Source organism: Diadema setosum, chromosome 12 (assembly GCF_964275005.1).
Source record: "Diadema setosum chromosome 12, eeDiaSeto1, whole genome shotgun sequence".
Classification (NCBI taxonomy): Eukaryota; Metazoa; Echinodermata; class Echinoidea; order Diadematoida; family Diadematidae; genus Diadema; species Diadema setosum.
This window is the reverse complement of record NC_092696.1, coordinates 7657550-7679553: the sequence shown is the minus strand read 5'-3', so window position 1 is coordinate 7679553 and position 22004 is coordinate 7657550. Positions and strand designations below refer to the sequence as shown.

The window sequence follows — 22004 nt, the reverse complement described above, 5'->3', positions numbered from 1 at the left end:
AATGCTTCCTCTCCCATCTCTCTCTCTCTCTCTCTCTCTCTTTGCACAATTTTGCCGCGCTGTATGTCCAACGGGTGGGGAAAGGAGATAATGGCCCCTAACCCGTTGAGGACAGGCTGATTTTGCTACAGCATGCATTTCCCATAGCCCGAGCATACTTGGGATTCCTCCTGAACGGGTTAAACTTAACATTTGAAAGCTACAACTTGTAGATCTGGAGCAGGCTTGAATTTCTGTTGAAGGTGGTTTTCAGAAAGAAAGATAACTAACCACATCCTCCCCTCCTCCCTTTCTTACTCTTAACTACATATGATACCATGATGTTGATGTCGATCAGAGCAAACACAGATGGAAGCGCCATGGCAACAACTTCAACACTAGCAGCCGATCGGCTGTGGTTGCTGTGGTAACCACATTTTGCATCTGATCCCAATTGTTGATGATACTACAATGTACAATCAAGGCATCTTAGATGCCCCAATTCTGTGAGATTTGCAATAATCATTTAAGTGATAATTTATGGCAGAAATTACAGTAAAAACTAACAAGATGCTCGCAGATTATTGCTTGTTGCCAGGCTGCTGCTACTGACAGTAATTTTGGTCACTGCAGATCACTGTTGTAGCAGAGTGCTTTAATCCAATAAGAAAGGGGGGTCCATCGATTAACTTCAACAATGCGATGACATCTGAAGAAGAGACGATTGTCACATGCTTGGATGACGAGGGCGATGGAATGAAGGCGGCAGCATGACTCTCACTCCAGAATGAGAATTCTCACACATCAAACATCTTCCACCGCTAAAATCCACTCGTCGTACAGCCCACTCTCTGAGGTCGCCCTGACACTATGGCATGCCTTTTTGAAGAGGCCACGACAGTCGGAGAAGGAGAAGAAGCCCCTGCCTTTATGTCACCCAGTCTTCCAAGACCAGAGAGTGCATCTTTGCTTCCGGTCCTGAGGTGTCCATCTCACTACACAATCGGGAGATCTCCTATTTCATGAAGAGAAGAGATGCAGAGCTGCCAAACATTCGCACATCAAACTCGGGGAGATTCCAAGGACTGGCGAGGGAGAAGACTGTGTGTAGCACGCATCACAAAGGGCAAAAGGTTATTTCCAAATCAGGAGTGCCTTTACATTCTCCAGTCAGGGAACGACAATATCAAAGATTTCAGGTGACAGCTCTGTAGATGATGAAATTGTCAGAGTAACATCACATGGTCTGATAGAAGCTCTTTTCACACAATAAACATTTTCCTTTCTTAGCTTTAAAAGAGCAATGAATTCTTTTCCTTCCCCCAAAAAAATTCACATGCAATGAGAACATCATTCACATGCTTGGTGACATGTTCTTCTTAGTTCTGGGTGGCAGTGCGTTTCGCTGGAGCGCCGCCTTGGCCGTCACCGGCCGTGAGATCAATCCCATGAACCTGTTGGGTGGGGTGTGGATGGAGGAGCGGATGATCGGCCTGTGGGGGTCGATGGACTTTGGCGAGTTCTTGTCGACGGCCAGCTCGGCACTGCAGAGGCAGGAGGACACAAGAAAAGCAAATGGAAGAGTGAGTACTTACAATTTCACTGACAAATGCTAAAAAGTGCATGCCATTTAACCTCAATACATCATTTGAGGAAATACGAGTTAATGTAATACAGTCAACCTTGCTACAGTCAACCTCGCACAAGTCGAAGGTATTTTCAAGTCCTCTTTTCCTTATATTCTATTGAGTTTAATCCCTAATAAGTTGAATTTTCTCTCATTCCAAACTATTTCTTCAGTCTAAATAGATTTGACTTAGGCAAGATTGACTGTACATGTAGAAAATTCAATAAGATAACTATCTATATGGCTATGAGAAGCACAAAATTTCAGTTGGTGCCCGATAATCGGAGAGTTGAAGTACATAGAGCAGAGTACAATCCAGCAACATTTGCCATCATAAAGTAAAGACAGCCAATCCTTTTTGCATGCAAATTTTTGAAAAATTGGTGAGAACACTTGGGTATTGAAGAAAACACTATTTGGAAACCTCCTGTAAGTTTTGAACTCAAGACAGTCTTTATTTGTTAATTAGTTAAATTGACAGTTAAGATTTGAATAATCTTTTCATACTACGAAAAAATTACAAATCTAAACTACTAGTCTAGTTTTACAGACCTGTGTGATGCACTTAGTTGCACATGTAGTTCATGTAAGTGGTGTGTGCCATCAATAACAAAGTAAGAGAAGCTAGTGAACGCTTCTTTTCTCACAGCTTTAACATGCATATCTTTTGTTCGAAGTATAAGTATCATATTACAACCACATGAGGATTAGTGTATGCAGCTGTGCTTAGTACACAGAATACATTACGGTGAGCGTTTGGTGCATTATTTGAATTTTAACGGCTAATAACCTTCAAATATCACAGAAGTGTTATAGCTTTACAATAATCTTGTCATTCTGGTGGAATATATCATGTTCTGTGCTATTTGGGAAGGAATGCAAAAGGGATGGACCACCTTAACGGCACAGGGATTAATAGAAATCTCCTTACTGCATTGTCCTCATGGTGGCCGCTGGGCCCGAGTAGGGCCGGTCTTCCAGTCGGGCCAGGACGGGTGAGTTACTGAAGGTGGCCCGGAAGGCCCCCGGACTGATGTGGCCTGAGTCGTCCAGCGACGATGACCGTTCCTCCATGGAGGGCGGCCTTGAGGGGAGTAGGTCGACTGGGGTGGACTCATCGAATGACCGCTGGCGGAATCGCCGCACCCTGTAGTCGCCAACTGCAAGTGTGCAGAAAGAACATTCGTATCCTTAACTTTGTGTGTGTTTGTTTTGTGTTTCACTACACTAGCAATAACTTTTAAGGAAAAATGGGGCTAGAGATCCTGAATCATTGCCCAAAACTTGATCTGTATCATATTTTCATTTTTAAAATGATTAGATAGTTGTAAGATCCTTCATCTACTCTGTGTGTTCGGTGGCAGCCTATTGCAATATTCAGTGAAAACATAGGAAAGTCATATTTGTCCACTTTTTATTTACCTTCTACAGCATTGTACCTCAATTCACTCAAAGTCAATGTAAATTTTCTGCCAAATTGCACTTCAAAGCTGCTTTTAAAGCAGACAGGGTCATGGCTTCATATCCAGAGTTGTCTAAATCCACTGCGACAAGGTGAATCTGAATTAACTGTTGTTACTCACTTGACGTTTTGGGCCGAACGGGTCCCTTGACTGGCGACTTGGGTGCCCGCGGCGGAGTAGGCATCCTCTCCTCCACTGGCGACTCAGTGGGCGTGGGCGGGATGTACACCCCAATGTCTACATCCTCATCATCATCGTCGACATCAAAATCGTCATTCTTGTGCCTCTGGCCAGACGATCCCGGCAGATTGTCATTGTTAGTTCCTTCCTCCTCATCGCTGTGAGTGATGGTCAGTACTTGGGGTTCTAGGTCTTTGAGACGACTCTCGACTCGTCTAGCAAAAAGGATGTGTTCACAGGAAGAGATAAATTCATAAGTTTGTCTCTTGGCAATGAACTGATAGTTTACTGTAAATCCAGAAATATTCATGGCATGCAATTCTCAGGAATTGGAGCCGACAGCCTTTTTCATGGCATGAAATCTTTGTGAATTGCCACCATCATTCAAAGAATAATATAGTGTAAACAAGAACTTTCACATGCATTCTGATTTCGTGAATCTTGGCTCATCATGAAATTTGCAAACATTTCATGCACATGAAAATTTCTGGTTTTACAGCACCTCTTCCCAATGGCCCTTGACATCTTACCTATTGACCATGACATTTCATTCAGATCTTACCAAGCGCACTATCAAAGGCATCTCTATTTTCCTGGCATCAGTCGCGTCTTGGTACTAATCATGAAGCTCGGCTTAGTGGTGATTATCACTTTATAGCTTTCTAATCCCTTGGGATGTTAGTTTCCACTTTGGTTCTTATTCATTAGGAGCTGTTGTGGCACAGTGGGTAAAATAACGGACTATCAATGACAATGTTCGTGGTTCAAGACTCTTTGCTGCACCAGTTGTGCCTGATGTCAGGCACTTTATCCTTATTGTCTTGGAATAAGAAATGCCTTATTCTGATATACAGCAATTGCAACAAGCTTCAGTCAACAGTTGGGGCATCAAAATTCAATCTAGAATGAATTCAAAATAATCTACTATAAATCTATCTATCTATCTGCCTACCTATCTATCTATCTTACGATTTATCTACCTACCTACCTATCTGTTTTTCTAGCTATTCATCTATCTACAATTGTATCTATCTATCTATCTATCTACGATGTATGTATTTATCTATCCATCTACCTATGTATCTATCAATCTATTCATCTATCTTTTTAATCACATAAAATTACATATCTCAGGGAAAAAGAAACTCAAACTACCATTATCATACAAAAGGTGTGCTTCCTTAAGTAATGATGCCAAGGAAGGGGGGGGGGGGGGGGAGAGAGAAGAAAGGAATGTTAGGGTGCTTTCTACCAGGATTGTTACCTACCTCTCATGCTCTGCCTTCCAGGTTCGAAGGTCGGCAAAGATGTCCTCCTTGGATTTGCCGTCGTCCGGGTCGTCCTCCTCTGGCATGTCGTAGGTGTGCTCCGGCCGGTGCTGTAGGAGCATGAAGAGGGTGGTGCTCTGGGGAACCATGGGGTTCTGGAGTTAGAGAGGGTTTTTTTTTTTTTTTTTTTTTTTTTTTTGGGGGGGGGGAATGAGACATATTGAAAATGACAATGAGTATGTTTCTACCAAACGATAAAAATCCAAGGAAGGTGATGTGAGGTAGAGGGAGGCGATGTGTGATGATGATGAAGACACCTCAAATTCTTCCTCAGTAGTAATTTTAAAATTAATTGTAACCTGTATTAACCCTAACTAGGCCGGGCTATTTAGGTAGATCACAGAGCCGGGGGCCTGGAAGGCCCCCCTCCAGATCTCGGCCGTCGACTGCGCGGTTGCGTCGAAAATTGGCACACACATTGCCTATGACGTAAACTAAAGAACCATGAAGTTGAATTTTTTTTAAATTGTCATTTATGCTAAATTATGCTAATTTATGCATAATGATGCATGAAATCAGACAATTTGGTATAAATCACTAAATAAAGCTCAAAATGGGCACATTTTTTGCGTAAATATTCTTTTTTGTGTCTTGAGCAAATATAAGAGTTAAAAAATTGTGCCATCAGAAAAAATTTCTTAAATATTTTATTGTTTTTTGAATTTCTTAGGCATTTCTTTGTGTTTCCGACTTTATGTTTTTCATTGTTTCTTCAATGAAACTTGTCCGTGACATTGTTCCGAATAAGAAAATATGTCATTGATTGATTTTAATTAATAAAACCCTAAAATAATCATACTTTTATGAAATTTGCGTGTAGGCACAGTTTGCATTGAAATTGTACACAAATTCACATTTTTGAGCAATTTTTGGTCTGACATGCACGTACATATTTCGGAACCGCGCGCCCGGGCATCTCAAATTTGGTGTCAAAAAATGTGGGAGACTCGAAAGAAAAATAGTCATGAAACGTCGCGGCGATAGCTTTTCACGTTAGCGATACATCGCGCGGAACGTCGTTAGGGTTAGTGGTAACCAATGGTGATTTCTTGATCTTAATTGGGTATAGAATAGTGCTGCCAACAGACATTGTAGTAACCTTTCATTACTTTAATGAAAAGAACGAATAGGGAATAACTTCCTTGGTCAAAATTGTACTGAAAATTTTTGTCGAGAAAAATATTTTGAAGAAATGGTTTACAATCTTATGTTTTGTAATTGCTACATCAATGACTTTTAGACAGCAGTCACATTCAAAATAAAAAGCAAATGGCTTTGTGGTACGATACCAGGAAAATTATTCCACAGCGACTACCGAGCACTCGATATGGCAACAAACTGCTACAACTGCCTGTTACCTTGTTGTTCTTGCGGCGGTTCCTGAGTGCCTTGACGGGGTTACCACAGATGACTCCATGGCTGCCGTGTGTCAAGCCGCTGGTGTCGTCATTGTCTGCATTGATGTCGGATCCTGAATAGATGAAGAGCAACCAACCACACAACTTATACCAAGGGGGTGTTTCATATAGCTGTTCTTAAAGTTACGAACGACTTAAGAACGACTGGAACACGTTCTGATGTGCTATACTTATCAGAATTTCAATAATTCAGCACAAGAACTAATCACCAGTCGTCCTTAAGTCGTTCGTAGCTTTAAGAACAGCTTTATGAAACACCCGTCAAGTCAATATCACAGCATCTCTGCACTGAATTACTGGATTCTTGTAAATCTGTGGTGTATGATGCAATGTGTTACCAATTCACAGCAACAGACATTGCAACCGTTGTAGAGCTAACGATGGCTGTTGAGAGCACCGATACTGCAAAGTCTGCCATTCTACAGATCCTCAAACTCTGCATTTACTGTCTGATAAAATAAGTAATGTGATGTAACGCAGTAAAATATGACATGTGAGATTCATGGCGTTTGCTGAGCATGAGCAACATAGATGGTTGTTGGGCTTTTATCTTTCCCCAAAGTGGGGAGACAAAGACAAACTAATGGGGGGAAAATGTAGCTTGTCCCTCCTACAGTGCCCTCATTGTCCAAGCTGAAAGACTGGAATGAAAAGAGAAGTTTCCTTACCCCCTGTGTCTGGCCGTTCTGCCGCCGTCATCGGCCTCGCACCTGCCGACGTCCCTGGACGATTTCCCCAGCTGGACCCTGGTCGTCGACTACCAGAACTTGGTCTTCTGCCCGAGGCTGATCCTGGCCTTGCTGCCGTTTTTGGCCTTGGACCTTCCATTTTCAAGAAATAATAGAATTACTTATGATAATAACTTGTCATGAATCCACTATTCTATTTGTTATAACATGTAGTCCTTTAAATTTGGATGCTTGAAGAACTCGTCTCAAGAGCAGTAGGATATTCAAAATCAAGCTACTTCAAGATACTAAAGTATAGTCTTTGGAATGGCAGGTATACATAGGTAATTCTAAAAATTGAATATGCATAACTTAACACCTGCTCATCTTTACTTCGTGTTATCATGGAATAATGTTGTACATTTTAGCTAACCACTTGTATACCTGCTTCAACTATTAGATCTAAACAATATTCTTTCTTCAATTGACTTTGAGTTATATTGATATGTACGCAAAAGAAGCACAGAAATAAAATCAGTCAATCATTACAATCAATTGAATTTACATGGCTACAAGCTCACTTCAACAAATATCTGGCAGCCTGCGACTCACCCCCACTGTCATCCGAGTTCACGCTCTCCACCGAACCGAGCGAATCCTTGATGGAGTTGTTGACAATCAGCCAGTCGGTGCTGAGGTTGAGGGCCTTAGGACGCAGGCTTGACGTCGATGTTGACGCGTGGTCGAGCACCTCATCGTCGAGCATCTGCAGCTGTGGTACCGCCTTCCAGACGGAAGCCCGGTAATTGTATGGCCCACTCTTATCCTGGATAGAAAGGTTTATTGGTCAGTAACACTGGGATGACTGGCAGGTACATGTAGAATAACAGGAGGGTATATTGAATGAGCCCTACTACTTCTGAAATCATGACCTTTGCTATCTATTTTCATCATCAACAGTAGTAGTACAACGTAGTAGTAGTAGTAGTAGAAGTAGTAGTAGTAGTAGTAGTAGTAGTAGTAGTAGTAGTAGTAGTAGTAGTAGTAGTAGTAGTAGTAGTGGTAGTAGTAGTAGAAGTAGTAGTAGTAGTAGTATTAGTAGTAAGTAGTAGTAGCAGCAGAAGTAGTTGTAGTAGTAGTAGTTAGTAGTAGTAGTAGCAGTATAGTAATAGTAGTAGTAGCTACAGCAGAAGTAGTAATAGTAATAATAGTAATACTAGTACTAATAGCAGCAGAAGTAGTAGTAGTAGTAGTAGTAGTAGTAGTAGTACTAGTAGTAGTATTTAAAGTAGTATAGTACTTGTAGTAGCAGTAGTAGTAAAAAATGAAAGTGTGTCATACTGACAGGGGGATGATGACGAACTTATGTAAAGATTTATGAAACAATATTACTCTTGTTATTTAAAACACAAAACAAAACATATACTGTGAATACAGAGAGGAAGGCACAAACCAATGTATTTACTCTAACACACAGGAATGCACATTAACAAGATAGGATAATTGCTATCATTAAACAACCAAATGATGTCATCTAAAACACAGGAATGTACATTAATGAAATAGGATAATTGCCATCATTAATGATAATGAGAACGGTGCTCATTTTCCAATTGAAATATGGTTCACCAAGGACTGGCATCGGTTATCTGCTGATGTCCAGTATTTGATGCAGACAGAGTATTTATGAGCATGAGGACAGTGTTATCCTTTGGGGATTTAAGTCACGGTAGAGGAGTGTTTTTGCCCTGTTCTGACTTTAATTTCACGTGGACTGGAAGTTTGCAAATTAATGGATTTCTTCTTCTTTTTTTCATATCGAGAGCCTTTAACAAAGATGATGAGTACATTAAAGGAGGTGAGTTTCTTCTTTTTCTGCATTCATTTTTATGTCAATGTTATACAATGCTTGGATGAGGCATGTATATACAAGGTGCTACATATAAAGCGCAGCTTGCCCAATTGTCTGGGGCAAGTGAAAATCAGAGTCAGGCAAGTGTTTTGGAACAATGTGAAAAATGCTTGCCAAATTTGGCCAAGCAAAAGGTTTTGAAGCCAACTTTTTTTTTCACTTTTTTCCCTTCAATCTGATGAGGTCAAACCATACAAAAGGCCAAAGATAATGACTGTTTTGTGATCTTTCATTTCATTCAGTAACGTTTTAACACTTGCGTGAAGAGATCCAAATGCAATGCAACACCACACTCGATCGAATCAAATTTTTTGCTCCCATGTGTTTAAGCATGTGTACATGTACATGTGCTGTTGATTCAAAGGATCATGTGTTTTATCAAGCCCTTGACTTATAAGTAACTTTCAATATAATTTTCTCATATCATTGAACTATCCTTGCAGGCAAAAAAATTCATGTTCAGGTAAGTGTTGTGCAACAATCTGAAAATTTGCTTGCCTGATGGGGCAAGTGATTGAAAAAAAAAAAAAAGTTATGTAGCACCCTCTATGTGTTATATTTGACATGCTTCAGAAAGACTGTTCTCTTTCTGGGTAAGGTTTCCAATTTATTTGCTTTTTTCATTCATTCTCCATTGGAGAATCTGACCTCAAAAAATCCATCAGCATTGCAGAGGAGGGATCAGCGAACATTGTAGGTGACACACAGCAGGTGTTTGTTTGTCTGTTTGTTTGCTTTTGATAAACACCAATAGTGGTGCATACATGCACATGTATAACTTATATGCATGCTGATGTGGCAGGTAAACATCCACATATCACTATGGTCAGTGCAACAGCTCTGCGAGCCCGTGCCAAATGGCACACTGGACACGAGTGGGGCCTTGAACCTCAAACCTGTCAAAAGACACATGATTAACCCGTTGAGGACGGACTGATTTTGCTACAACACGCATTTCCCATAGACGCCTGCCCAAGTATACTCGGGACTCGTCCTCAACGGGTTAATGGGGAGTGAGAAGAACCTGTAAGCCCTTACCTGGTCGCAGTCCTTGCTAGGTGCCAGACAGACTGGGTTACCCTCCAGGGTCAGGGCCCGCAGCTTGCTGCAGAGGCCCAGGAACTCGACCTGGGCAACATCATCGATGTTGTTGCTAGGGGAGGAAAGAGGAGATATAACATTCCTATTCTGTTCTCTTAGCCCTGCATGCACAATGAGGTTGTCTGGTGGCGCTGTTAAACAGCAGATTAGCCTCTGGATTGTAAACAAAAAGGTCTGGGGCTTTATTTCCACCTGGTGAATTTATCCTCGGACAAACATTTGTGAACTATGTCCCTCCTGTTCCAGGTGTGTAAATGGGTACTGAGCAATCCTGGGGGTAAAAATAATTGCAGGGCCGTCTGGAAGAACAAGACAGATAGCTACCCTGAGTAACTATTGAAAGACCATAATATTCTTGGTACTATCATCCTCGACGAAAACGGGTTGAGTGTATATAAGGCTGGAGTGTCAACTTTTATAAACATCACAGGATTTCTCTCCTATGTTTTCAGTGGAGTCACAGTCCCCACGCCATCCCATTCCTCACCCCAAGTCATTACTCATAGCAGCAACAGAAGATATTTCAAAATCATTCAAGGACTGTGGGGGTCACTTAACCCTAAAAAGGCCGGGGGGGGGGGGGGGGCAGAATCCGCCCCCCCCCCTCGACGTTTCGCGCTATAATTCTGTAACGCGAAAAGGCCTCGTTGCGAGGCTTCTTGACTTTGTTTGTTCAAGTCTCGCGCAACTTTTGAGACCAAATTTGCAACGTCCGCGCATACTTTTGCGAAGCCACGCCCATTTTTGTAACAGAATGTCGCCCCCAAAAACCTTATTATTTATACAATTAATCACTTTCATTGATTAATTTTGTGCTAATTATGGTAGAAAAGTGGCCAGTGACAATTTCCAATGAAAAAACAAAGAAAAACAAAAGTTGAAAAACAACCAAATACATGTAAGAAATTCTGAAAACAATAAAATACATACCAGTTGAAATGAGTTTTGGAAGTTTTTGTGATTTACAATTGTTGAATATGCTAAAACAGATTTACAGATCAAAAATTAGACTATCAATGCTTTTAATTAGGCTAAAATATGATCTTAACCTTAATTTGCATAATTAATTGATTAAAATCGTAGATATTGATTGTTTCAAAAAATCTTATGACACAATCTTGTAGATTATGACATGGGTCTCACGCATGCAAAATTTCATCGCGATCGCACCACCGATGGCCGAGATTTTTTTTTTTTTTTTTTTTTGGGGGGGGGGGGGCGGACCCGGATGGAATCCACCCCCCCCCCCCCGCCGGTCTGAGCATAGCCAAAAAAGCCCGGCCCTCTGAAGATTGTAATGACCTTTTCATTTACCTACTTCTAACCAAGCAGTGGGACTGGTGTTAGGACGTATTCACATCCAATCAGAGCTGCTCCCCACCCCACCCCTTATTTTATTTCAAGACATTTCAAGACATGAATATAATATGACATTCCCTTACGGGTTTTGGGTTTTTTTTTTTCCAATTTTCATTAGGACAAACATTTGGACAGAAATGAGTAAAAAGTGAAATACACATCATCAGAAACTCTGCATAGCTGCAAAAAAGATACCACAAAGCGTCTAGAAAATCAATGAAATGGGGAATAAAAAGAAACAGTAAAAAGTAGGCATAATTTCAGGGGAAAATATGTCAAGCTAACAATGAACTGGACAACTCACCCTTCAAGGTCTAACAACTGTAAACACTCCAGCATACTGCAAGGGCTGATGTCAGTTACATCGTTGTAGGCCAGGTACAGTTCCTGCAAAGTGGCACGTTGACAAGAAGATATAGGAAATGCAAGCTTTGTGGAGCCATAGCACCACCCGAAAGTAAAAGAAGAATTGGAGCTCAAGTTCTAATCTTACTCATCAAATGAAGCACACAGATTGTACATGTGCGATCATCCCATGATGCTTTCTGCAGGAAAAGTTGTAGTAACACTAGACAAATGCGACACAATCCCCTAATGGTATCGTCACGGCATAAGGCACACTACAAAGTTGCAACTCCCTCTCGGTAGACTACAAAGTACCTGGTTTGTAGCACTGCTGCCATCAAGTCTAAGAAACGACATGTCAGTGGTTTTGTGACATACCTTTTATGATATATTCTTAATTTTCATTGCTAGTTTTCACAGGGCATACAAAATTACTTGTCTGTCTATTCAAAAATGTTGTGTTTTAATACCACTGTTTGCTTAGGTTGCAGGATTTTCAATAGGCTTTTACATGTTGAAGTAGTTTTTAACTTCTAATCCTTTTTAAATTGGTAACACATTTAAAAAGATTGTATTCCCTATTCCCTTAGATCAGCAAATATGTGCAATATCTGTTCCTCATTTTGCACACAGTTGAAGAATTTGACCAGCTCCATCTAATCTTGCTCCAATCCAAAATGTGCAGTGAAATTCTGAATTGCAAATTTGATAATGAAAAGACAATAAATTCACACCCAGGCTTGATGGCTATAAAACTGTCTTCTCTTATTCTTCATCAGTATCAAGCACATACAGACACTACGGAAGTGATATGCGCTATATAAGCACTGTATTATTATTATCATTTAAACAGGATCGTGCAAGATCACATGTATTTCAACTACATTCGCATAGATGTTGTCTTGATCTCATGAATATGCCAAGTAATGACTGCCCATGACTCATCTCCAAAGTTGATACACAGAATATGTCGCTGCAATAGCTTGTCAACCTCACAGAGTTAAAGGAAACCAAAGCCTCAATATAAATGTGGATTGGGTGAAAGCAGCAATATTAGCGGAACACAGAGGTGAATGTTTGAGGAAAAGTGAACGTTCAAATCAAGAGTTATGCATATTTAAAGTTTCAGTACCATTATCGCTAGATAAGAAGACTACTACACTTCATGACGTTATCATGGACAACAATATTTGCAACCCTTCATCACAAAACCACCAAAAATGCCACACATGGGTTTTTAATTAAGGGCAGACGCTGAAAGAGCAGACCCTAAGCTTTAAAATTATGTCTAACTTTATAAACTGGACTTTCCTACCTGTGAACCCTATCTAGATAAAGAAAAGAAAGCACACACTCTAGAAATGTGTGTACTGAGATAAGAGGCTTTGAAGTGCAGAGTTTATTCAAGTGATTAATTTCACCAAGCTGTGCCCTGTCCAATAAATGGGACCAAAAGAAAAAAAAAAAATGTTAAACGCTATACCAACCAATGTGAAGGAATTATTAGATTAAGCAGAAATTTTGCACCTACTGTTAGCACATTCTATACATGACTAGTGCTAACCTTCAAAGCAATAGCATCATTCTTTTAAAAGTTGCATACATTATAGTATCTACAGATTGTGTGCAGGGTTTCTAAGAAATGAAAGAGGGTCACTAAGACACACCTGCATTTGTAATAACACTACTCTTCAAAAAAAAAAAAAAAAAAAGAGGTCAAGAAAAACTGGAAAAAAACCCACAACAAAACAAAACACAAACAAAATGTAAAAGAGTTGCTTTTTCAAGAAATATAGAAACTCAGTCGGGGTGTGTGACTTTTTGTTGGTTTTGTGATGTGGGGTAAAAAATGGATTTTGGTTTCCTTGAAAGTATGTGTTCACTGAATAATAATAAAAAAATAGTTACAAATGCCTTCAGAGCACATAACACATAGCATACACAATGTGGGGCTATGCACTCACGAAAGGCTGAAATAGAATACATGACTGCAACAGTACCAAGCTTCATGTTTGTTCAGACTGTATAAAAAGATGCATTTAAAGACAAATTTGAAATCATTGATGTCTGTAATTTGTCAGATTCTGAAGTGGATTATGCCACAAAAGAAGAGGCATTATAGGCAAACACTTGTATGTTTTCCATACAACTTGGTTCTTCCCTTTGAAAAAAACAAATTACTCTATGTTCTTTTAAAGGACAAGTTCACCTTCATAAACATAAGGATTGAGAAAATGCAGCAATATTAGTAGAACACATCAGTGAAAGTTTGGGGAAAATTAGACAATCGATGCAATTTTTGCGTTGGAACTGCTGGATGAGGAGGCTACTACAGCGTACATGAGTATAAAGAAAATGTAAAGAAAATTCAACATATTTTCAGTTCTGTCGCATAATAACAGAGCACTTGACTTGCCTCTTTCCAAAGGCAGGGGGAATAATATTACCCATAACATATGTCAGTAACGAGTCAAGGGAATGTGTACTTTTTTCAAAAGATGAAATTTTTTGAAATTCTCTTTATATTTTCCTTATATTGTTGTACTCATATGACATCATATGCTGCAGTAGTCCTCTCATCCAGCGGTGACTACACAAAAACTTCAAAAATTCATAATTTTTGAACGGATTGTCTGATTTTTCCTCAAACTTTCAATGATGTGTTCTACTAATATTGCTACATTCTCTCAATTCTTATGTTTATGAAGGTGAACTTGTCCTTTAATGAAGGTTCCTTTTGTTTGCATGGCTTTGAAGTGGTTCTCTCAAAGAGTGTGGAGTCAGCAAATATAAAACACTCAAAAGCTAATATCTTAAACTGTATATATTCAGAGTGTTGGTTCTTTCACTGACCTTCAGAGCGGACATGGAGCTGAGACCGTCCAGGTCGCAGAGGCAACACTTGGCCATCCACAGTACGGTCAGGTTGTCCAGTGCGGTGCCCAGGTCCCTGACCGAAGCGATGAGGCTGTCGTTGAGTTTCAGCTGCTTCAGGTTGGGCAGCATGGCTCCTATCCCACCGAGGAGGAAGGGGGGGGGGGGGTTGGGGGAGAGAAAGAATTCATGTTTAGCACGAAGCAGGAGTTTTATTACAGAGCAGGGCAAATATGTGGGCACATTGAAGGTACAGTTTGTACTAGTCACATGTTTGGCAGGAAGGCCCCTTTTCAGCATAACAAAAAGGGAATGAAAACAAGATAGAATAGCCAACATATTTGTGGAATTTACTTCATTGCCTCTCATCAAATGAGTTTCAACACGTGAAACCTATTCTTCATGAAATAGGAGTTGCTTGTCATTGAGCATGACAATGTATGATATGCATTATTATTATTATTTTTTTTTTTTTTTTTGTTCTACGTTCTGGACCAAAATGTTTACTGGAATTTCAGGAATGACAAGCTAGCATATTAAAAAAAGAAAAAAGAAAAAAAAAATATGTATGTGTGTATGAGGGTGGCATGCATGTGACACATGCAAACAATACATGCCATACTATGTCATGGTATGATTTCTCCAGAGTGTTCATTATCAATTAATGACAATAAGAAAAAAAAAAAAGAAAGAAAAATATCGAGATTAGATGAATGTTAGACACCTGATTCAGTTTTGTAAAGCAATGTGTGCCTGTTTTGTCAGATACATGAGGGTCTCACCAAAGTTCCCGAGGCTGGTTTCGGAAGTATCGACCTTCATCTCTAGAAATTTGACGTCCTCAAGATCTTCAATCCCAGTCAGAGCTCTCTGTTAGAAGTTGAGTCAATACACAGTATCATGAGTAACATCAGCTCTGTTATCTGATTTCTATTTTGAAGAACAGTGAACAAGGACTCTTCATGACCTTCCAACTCTTAAATTCTGTATATTTTTATTTAATATACTCACCAACATGGACAGCAGAACATACAAAGCCACATTCATATTCAAACACTTTTTTTCAGCATTTTTTTTTTTTTACGTGAATATAAAATGACACATAATACATGACAAAGAAATCATGACAAAGAATACAATTATCCAAGTAAGAATGAAATAAAATACTCAGCAAATTCAAAGTCAACAATTATAGACAAAGTACCAAGATTCTATGGTATGACAGAATTTCGGCCTCCTGCTTTCCAAATGGACAGAATTTCATTGGCCAATTTCCTGCAGAATTAGAGACACGTGTTCAAAATAGTCAGATTGAGAATTAGCCCTCAACTATCGTAGAAATACAAAATCTACTGTGCTACTTCCTCAGACCAGACTCGATATTTGTAGACACCCCTTTTAGGTAATGGCAATGGATTTTAGGACTCACCAGTTTGGTGGGAGAGATATAATCCTCCAAGAATGCATCGTGCTCTGGCTCCGGTATTGAGATGGGCTCTGGATTGACCTGGGTCCCTCCGTATTCCGTTATGTGCACCCCTGCACGGGCCATGGTTGGGCCGACAGAAACACACCACTGCTGCTCTTTAACTGACACTATTAGATATAGACAAGAAAAAGAAAAATAGTGGTCTTTGAAATGTACGTACAAATGTGAGACTCTCTGCAATGTCTGACATGAAATTCATGAATGCAACCTCATTTAACAGAGCTAATTACTACATTTCAAAGATGTTTAAACATTATTTCACCTGAGGCTGTATTAAACTTTATTATTAATTCAACTACAACAACTAGTACATTTCTTCAAAAGAGACACATTGTGATTGTTTGTTCATATACACTGTATCAAAAGGCAGGAACTTATTCCTGCACATTCATACACAGAATACAGTTGTTTCCCCTGCTCACAATGAAAAGTAGTATGAAAAGTCTGAAGGATCCCTTGTAAAATAATAATGTTTATCCAGAATGATGATGATGATGATGAAAATAATCATTATAACTACAAACAAATAAACAACCCTCAGCAACTTCCTTTGCAAAGTTTGCAATTTAAACATTCAATGTCTTATTCTCCATGGCCTGTATGCAGATATTTCACATTTTTACAAATGGGTGGTGTATCCTCAGTAGAGTGCAAGAAAAACAAAAATAATCTCAGAGTCAACCTTTACGGGTAGGACAGCCAATTTTACATTCGACAAGACATGCAGTGTACCTTGTGTGTTGAGGAAACTTGATCATCAGATGAAACATGGAAAGGACTGGGCCATGTGATCAGAACTTGACTCCCACAGGTACATGTAGTCACTACCCACAGGGGACCACTTCCACCTCCACACCACACACGGCAGGGAGAACCAGGCCAAACTCAGCCAGATCTGTCCATTATCCGACAAGTGTCAGGTTCAGGCTAAACAGCTAAACACACACACACACACACACAAATAATAACAAATACATTCACGTAAAATGCATGTATGTTTTGGTGGCCCAAAGGCAAACATCCGACCTTTTTTGGTGGCCCGATCAGGCCACCAAATTCTTCATTTCTGAAATTTGGTGGCCCGACGTGCGTTTTTGGTGGCCCGGGCCACCGGGCCACCGGGCCACCATTAGTGTCGAGCCCTGGTATATGGTAACTCTACTAAACATCGACCACCCTTCTTGAAACCGACCACCTAGTTTTTGGCGCACAGAATGCTCAGTACGCACTGCACGCACGGAGCACATAAAAATGTATTGGTTTTGACTGTTGATGAGCATGTGTGGGGAAAACGAAAATTCACTGTTCATTAATGGTTTAAATCAAGGACAAAATTTTGAATGAATATTCTAACCGAATCCTAATGTAATGTCAATGCATTTTCTAAAAAGGTTTGTACAACATGGTGTTAAATACAACTCGGTTTGTGTGCATTGTCAATACAAAAATAGCGGTCAAACTAAGTAAAAAAGATGTGGCACCACGGCCACGGGGAGCTGAAAAGAGGGTACTCAAGTTCGAAGGCGATATTCTTGCATTGAAACTTCGAATTGAAAAGGGAACAACAGCATTTGATAGTGCTGGATTTTCTGGAAATCACGTACATGTAGGCATACTTGCCAACTCTACCGCTTTGGGCGGTAGACTACCGCTTTTTAGAGGTTTTGACCGGCTACCGATTTTCTCTTCTGATCTACCGATTTTGTAGCAAACCTACCATAAAATGAAATGGAAGTCATATTTATCCTTCATTGTGCGTTGATTCCCTAAAATAAGCTAGTAATTAGAATACTACATGTAATAATTTCAAGGAACTCGTTCCTCAAAAACGCCGTGTTCAGCCTTCTAATATGCACACATGTATGCACACTGCAGTGGCGCACTAGTCTCTATCATAATTATCTACGTGCGTGCAAGACTTACTGTACACGTGTACGTGTAGCTACGATAGAACCACGCATAAATGTTTTCGTAGCTCACGTTCTGCAAGAGTGAATGCTACGAATGGAAACCCTCCCAAACACTGCAGAAGAGAGCAAAATCTGCCACGTACAGGAATCTCACAGCCAGGTCATCTGCCAATTAATTTAGATTTGGTGAGGGCAACATTATGTCTTATTCATCAAACTAGCTCCACAATAGAAAGTACATTATAAGGGGATTAATTATTTGCCAATATATTTGATTACTTTTTCACATATGCTTAGCCTACAAAAATTATTTACCAATATGTCTGATTTCATTTTTATATGCATAGTCTACAAAATAGATTTACACGGATTATATGTTTTTTTTTAAATCAATACCAAGAACCCTTTAAAAAGGTTAAAAAGCACGCACCAAATCTCATATTTTGATATTTAAAAACAAAAAAAAGTCCACATCGTGGGAGGGGGGACACCCCCCTCCAACACCCTCCCCACCCCCCCCCCCCTCGCGCGCTTAAAGCGCGCTCGGGCTTGGTCGCTTCGCTCCCTCGCAAAATCTACCTCTTCAGGATTTCAAAATGTTGGCAAGTATGCTAGGCCTACAGCTGTAGGTCAAGTTTTTACATGAATTTCAGTGTTAAATATTCTTATCAGGCAAATTAAAATTAGGCGGTTGCCGAGTAGTAGGACCAACCCTACTGTAAAAATGGATATATTGGGGAGAGTAGGCCTAATTTTATTTTTATGCACTCGGCTGGGTGAGATGAGTTTTGCTTGTTTTCACTTTCTGTATTCTTCTTCTTCTTCTTCTTCTTCTTCTTCTATAATCTTCAAAGGGCTATGCTGCAGCCTATCACGAAGATGAATAAAGGCAATACTATTCAAGACAACAACTAACATTTTACTAGGCCTAGGCTATAGGCAATATTATACAACACCTCAGAATGATGTCGCATTGTGATTGGCCAAGAACATGTCACATGACATTCAATAGAAAATACCTATCAAACTCATTGAGAGTGACAGCCATACAATAGGCCCCTGGCATGGGCCTATTGCACGGCTCGAAGGTACTATAGCACGGCTTCGCGGGGGGCTACTAATGCATGGCCGCTCACAGAGTTCTGTGGCTCACAGCAGCAAAGCGCCAGCAATCTACATTGTACGTGCTGGCCGGCTGCGCTGCGCTGCCGGTAAGTCTCACAGACCAGGCGCCGCGGAGTACTGCAACGTTAACGTGTACGTGTACGTGTACGCGCAGCTGCTTTACCTAGCTAGTTGCATGTATTGCGGCCTTTATACCTACTGCTGTGTTTTTACTTTTGACTCTGATCTGCTACGTGGACCACAGTGATCCCAAAATCAAGACTTCAATTCAAGTTGAGAAACCGTAATTTGATTATTTTTCTGTGTTTTTATACAACTATCATTTTCGGAAATAGACAAAGTCTAGACCTACTACTAGACCTACCGACATCTCAGATCGGCCTAACAGTCAGGCCTAAACTCGATCTAACGTTAGCGTAGAATGGGTATAGACCCTGCGGAGTTTGTGATTACTGTGACTGTTGTGGTCGAATCATGAGTGTTTGAAAGCAGTACACAGGGTGGTTTACAATTCTCGGCCTAATTGTTACATTTATTGTTGGGCCTTCCTGAGTTGGCGGTAACTAATTCAGTACTGTGATTGTGGACAAGGTGTTGTATAAAACGAATAATTTATGATTTTGTTCGTGCATTGGGGCACGTAATACCGCACTCGGCGCGAGATTCGCCACTGGTCTATTCAACGCGGCGCTACGCGCCTTGTTGAATAGACCAGTGGCTTATCTCGCGCCTCGTGCGGTATTCGTGCCCTATGCACTCACAACTCATAAATTATTCGTATAGGGGAAGTGTGGGAGACTTGAGCCACTGGGAGAGTTGATCCAGGCCACCTCACATCTTCATAGTGACTGACAGCAGTCAGCTGCTGCCATTTCTTGTTCATGCCTATGATTAACTATATACCAGTGTATGAGGCAGCGACGTTGGACGAAGCATGACAATATAGTCAAAGAAAAACCATTTTTGGTCACAAAAAGTGAATGTCCACTTGTCAGATATGTGGCTTTCTCTCACACCTATGGTAAAGGATAAGTGCGAATCGGTTGGATTAGCAGATAGTCTGTATATCATTTGTTTCTTTCAGCAAATTTCAACATGTTTGGTGTGGTCACTTTCATAGGTTTTGAGGGTTAGTTTAAATGGCGACTGTGGGGAGAGTTGTGCCAACGTGTCGAGGGAGAGTTGTGCCATGGCTAAACCCTGTATTCCAATGGCTCAGCCCTCAAGTGGCTCAACCCTCCCTTCAAGTGGCTCAATGAGTGTCATTTTTTGGTCAAAGAAATGGGTCTCCAATTGGATGAGGTGAGGAATATTGGAAAGGTATGTGGTGTTCTCGCCAGGGGCGACGCCCAACAGGCGGTTTCTTCTTCTTAACACCAACAGTTGACTTTTTACGCAAATCCAATCAGGGTGCATCTAGATCCTGATCATGAGATCGTAGGTGGACCCCAACAACATCCAAATTATCCATCCGATGACCCGTAAGTCAAACAGATGCCCCGCCCTCTCTGTTACCATTATACCATCTTTCCTTAGATAGGTTTCCATAGTCATTTTCTTTTATAAGCCTGAACTTCTTAATATGATATGTAGGGCCTATAGCATAGTGGCTCAACTCTCCCAACCCCGTGGCTCAACTCTCACCACATCAAGGGAGACTTGAGCCATTTTGCAAAATATTTTTGTTAAAGTGTCACCCCCAAGTTGTTTGTGCTAAGTGTCTTATTGGGCTATCATATTATGCCTGAATAGTTGTAGTATATACCAGCGAACGAATAATCCATAAATTGTGTATAGTTAATGAACAATATCACTAAATGTAAAAAGTGGCTCAACTCTCCCACACTTCCCCTACTATTCAATCAAGACAACAACTACTGTAACATTTTACTACAATATGGCATGTATAAATAAAAAAAAACACAAAACACACACTATTACCAAATAGGCCTACAAGGTGTAACCCCCCCGGGGGCCCCGAGATTTAAAATTGTCCACTGAGGGCCAGTAACTTTTGCATCGACTTATGACTTGAATCTGTCAACTGTAAGTGGTTAGCTGTAGCTGTAACGTTAGTAACATTTAGGCCTTAGGCCGCTAGGGGCTACGTTAGATTTCTAGTCTGTAACGTTCGTGTGTAGAATTTCAGGTGCTTCCACAGCTTGCACAGCACAGCTAGCTGACTTTGTTTTGATAGCATATTCCAGTTTCTTTTTAATCTGCAGCGGTAGGTAGATCTATTTTAGATCTACCTAGAACATGCAGCAAAGCCCTTTAGATTGGCTGTCATAATTTTACATTTAGCTAGATCTAGTATTGCAATATTACATTGATTGTACAAGCGTCACGTTGCTAGGGATTTCAAAGCCGTTTCCCATACATTTGCGTGCAAACTACGGTGTCCATTCATAACTGCGATTGTGGCATCGTCGCGCTAAGGGTAAGCAACGACGAAAAAACTCAGCAAATTAACTACATCTCGAAATATTGACAGATTTGTATCCATTCATGATGTATAATGACATTTATAAAAGGCTATTTAAGAGTAAATATGCTCCAACACTGAGAGAAATAGTCAATCAACTTACTCGAAAAACATCAACATTCCTCATCTCTCCTGAACAGACATTGCGGTCAGTGATTGCGATCCGCAACTGTTTGTTTGCCACCTTTACATTTTATGACGATGCCTCCACTAAGTATTTGTCGCCCTCTACGTCACTAATTACACATTTTTTTATTTTTTTTTTTAATACACGTGTACAATATTTAATGGTCAACAACAGCCTGTCATAAAGATAAGAACACAGAACTGCAGGGGCCGCGGAACGTTTTTCAGTGTGTGCGTGTGTGTGTGTGTGTGTGTGGGGGGGGGGGGGCTGCGTCAAGGTCAAGCACCCCTCCCTCCCCCCCCCCCCCCCCCCCCCCGCGGCTTGGACGCACAGATCTTGGGGCGGTTAAAGGGATGGTACAGTATTGGTAGAGATGAGAATTGGGCTTTTAACTTTTTGCGAGATACCAAGAAAACACTTATGATATAGTACAAAACGTAACATTTTAAGAGGAATTCAAAATTAGTTTGATGAAAATCAGGTTAGAAATGACTGAAACATCCAAAAACAAAGTAAAACAAAGCGATCGTAATAAAGTGTGGGTCCCACACTTTGATAGAATCGGTCTTTTTTGGATATTTCAGCCATTTCAAAACCAATTTTCATCAAATAAA

At 40.4% G+C, this 22004-nt stretch overlaps 1 protein-coding gene across 1 annotated transcript; it reads right to left on the bottom strand.

The window, feature by feature from the left end:
• Positions 1-512: 512 nt before the first annotated feature.
• Positions 513-21425, bottom strand: LOC140236043 (leucine-rich repeat-containing protein 56-like). Its single transcript, XM_072316016.1, has 14 exons — positions 21367-21425; positions 16476-16678; positions 15684-15850; positions 15037-15124; positions 14234-14391; positions 11340-11422; positions 9614-9728; positions 7276-7489; positions 6664-6816; positions 5936-6048; positions 4518-4672; positions 3190-3464; positions 2538-2766; positions 513-1523 (listed from the first exon to the last, which is right to left on the bottom strand). Exons 3-14 carry the CDS (start codon positions 15804-15806, stop codon positions 1334-1336), a joined length of 1896 nt encoding a protein of 631 aa, XP_072172117.1. The 5' UTR covers positions 15807-15850; positions 16476-16678; positions 21367-21425; the 3' UTR covers positions 513-1333.
• Between the last annotated feature and the right edge of the window lie 579 nt (positions 21426-22004).

Bases quoted from the DNA above. Each gene is read 5' to 3' on its own strand.
- LOC140236043 (XM_072316016.1), bottom strand. From the start codon at position 15,806: ATGGCCCGTGCAGGGGTGCACATAACGGAATACGGAGGGACCCAGGTC. The intron at 11,423-14,233 runs GTCAGTGAAAGA...GCCACTTTGCAG, and splicing joins GCTCCATGTCCGCTCTGAAG to GAACTGTACCTGGCCTACAA. The intron at 7,490-9,613 runs GTAAGGGCTTAC...CTTTCTATCCAG, and splicing joins CTAGCAAGGACTGCGACCAG to GATAAGAGTGGGCCATACAA.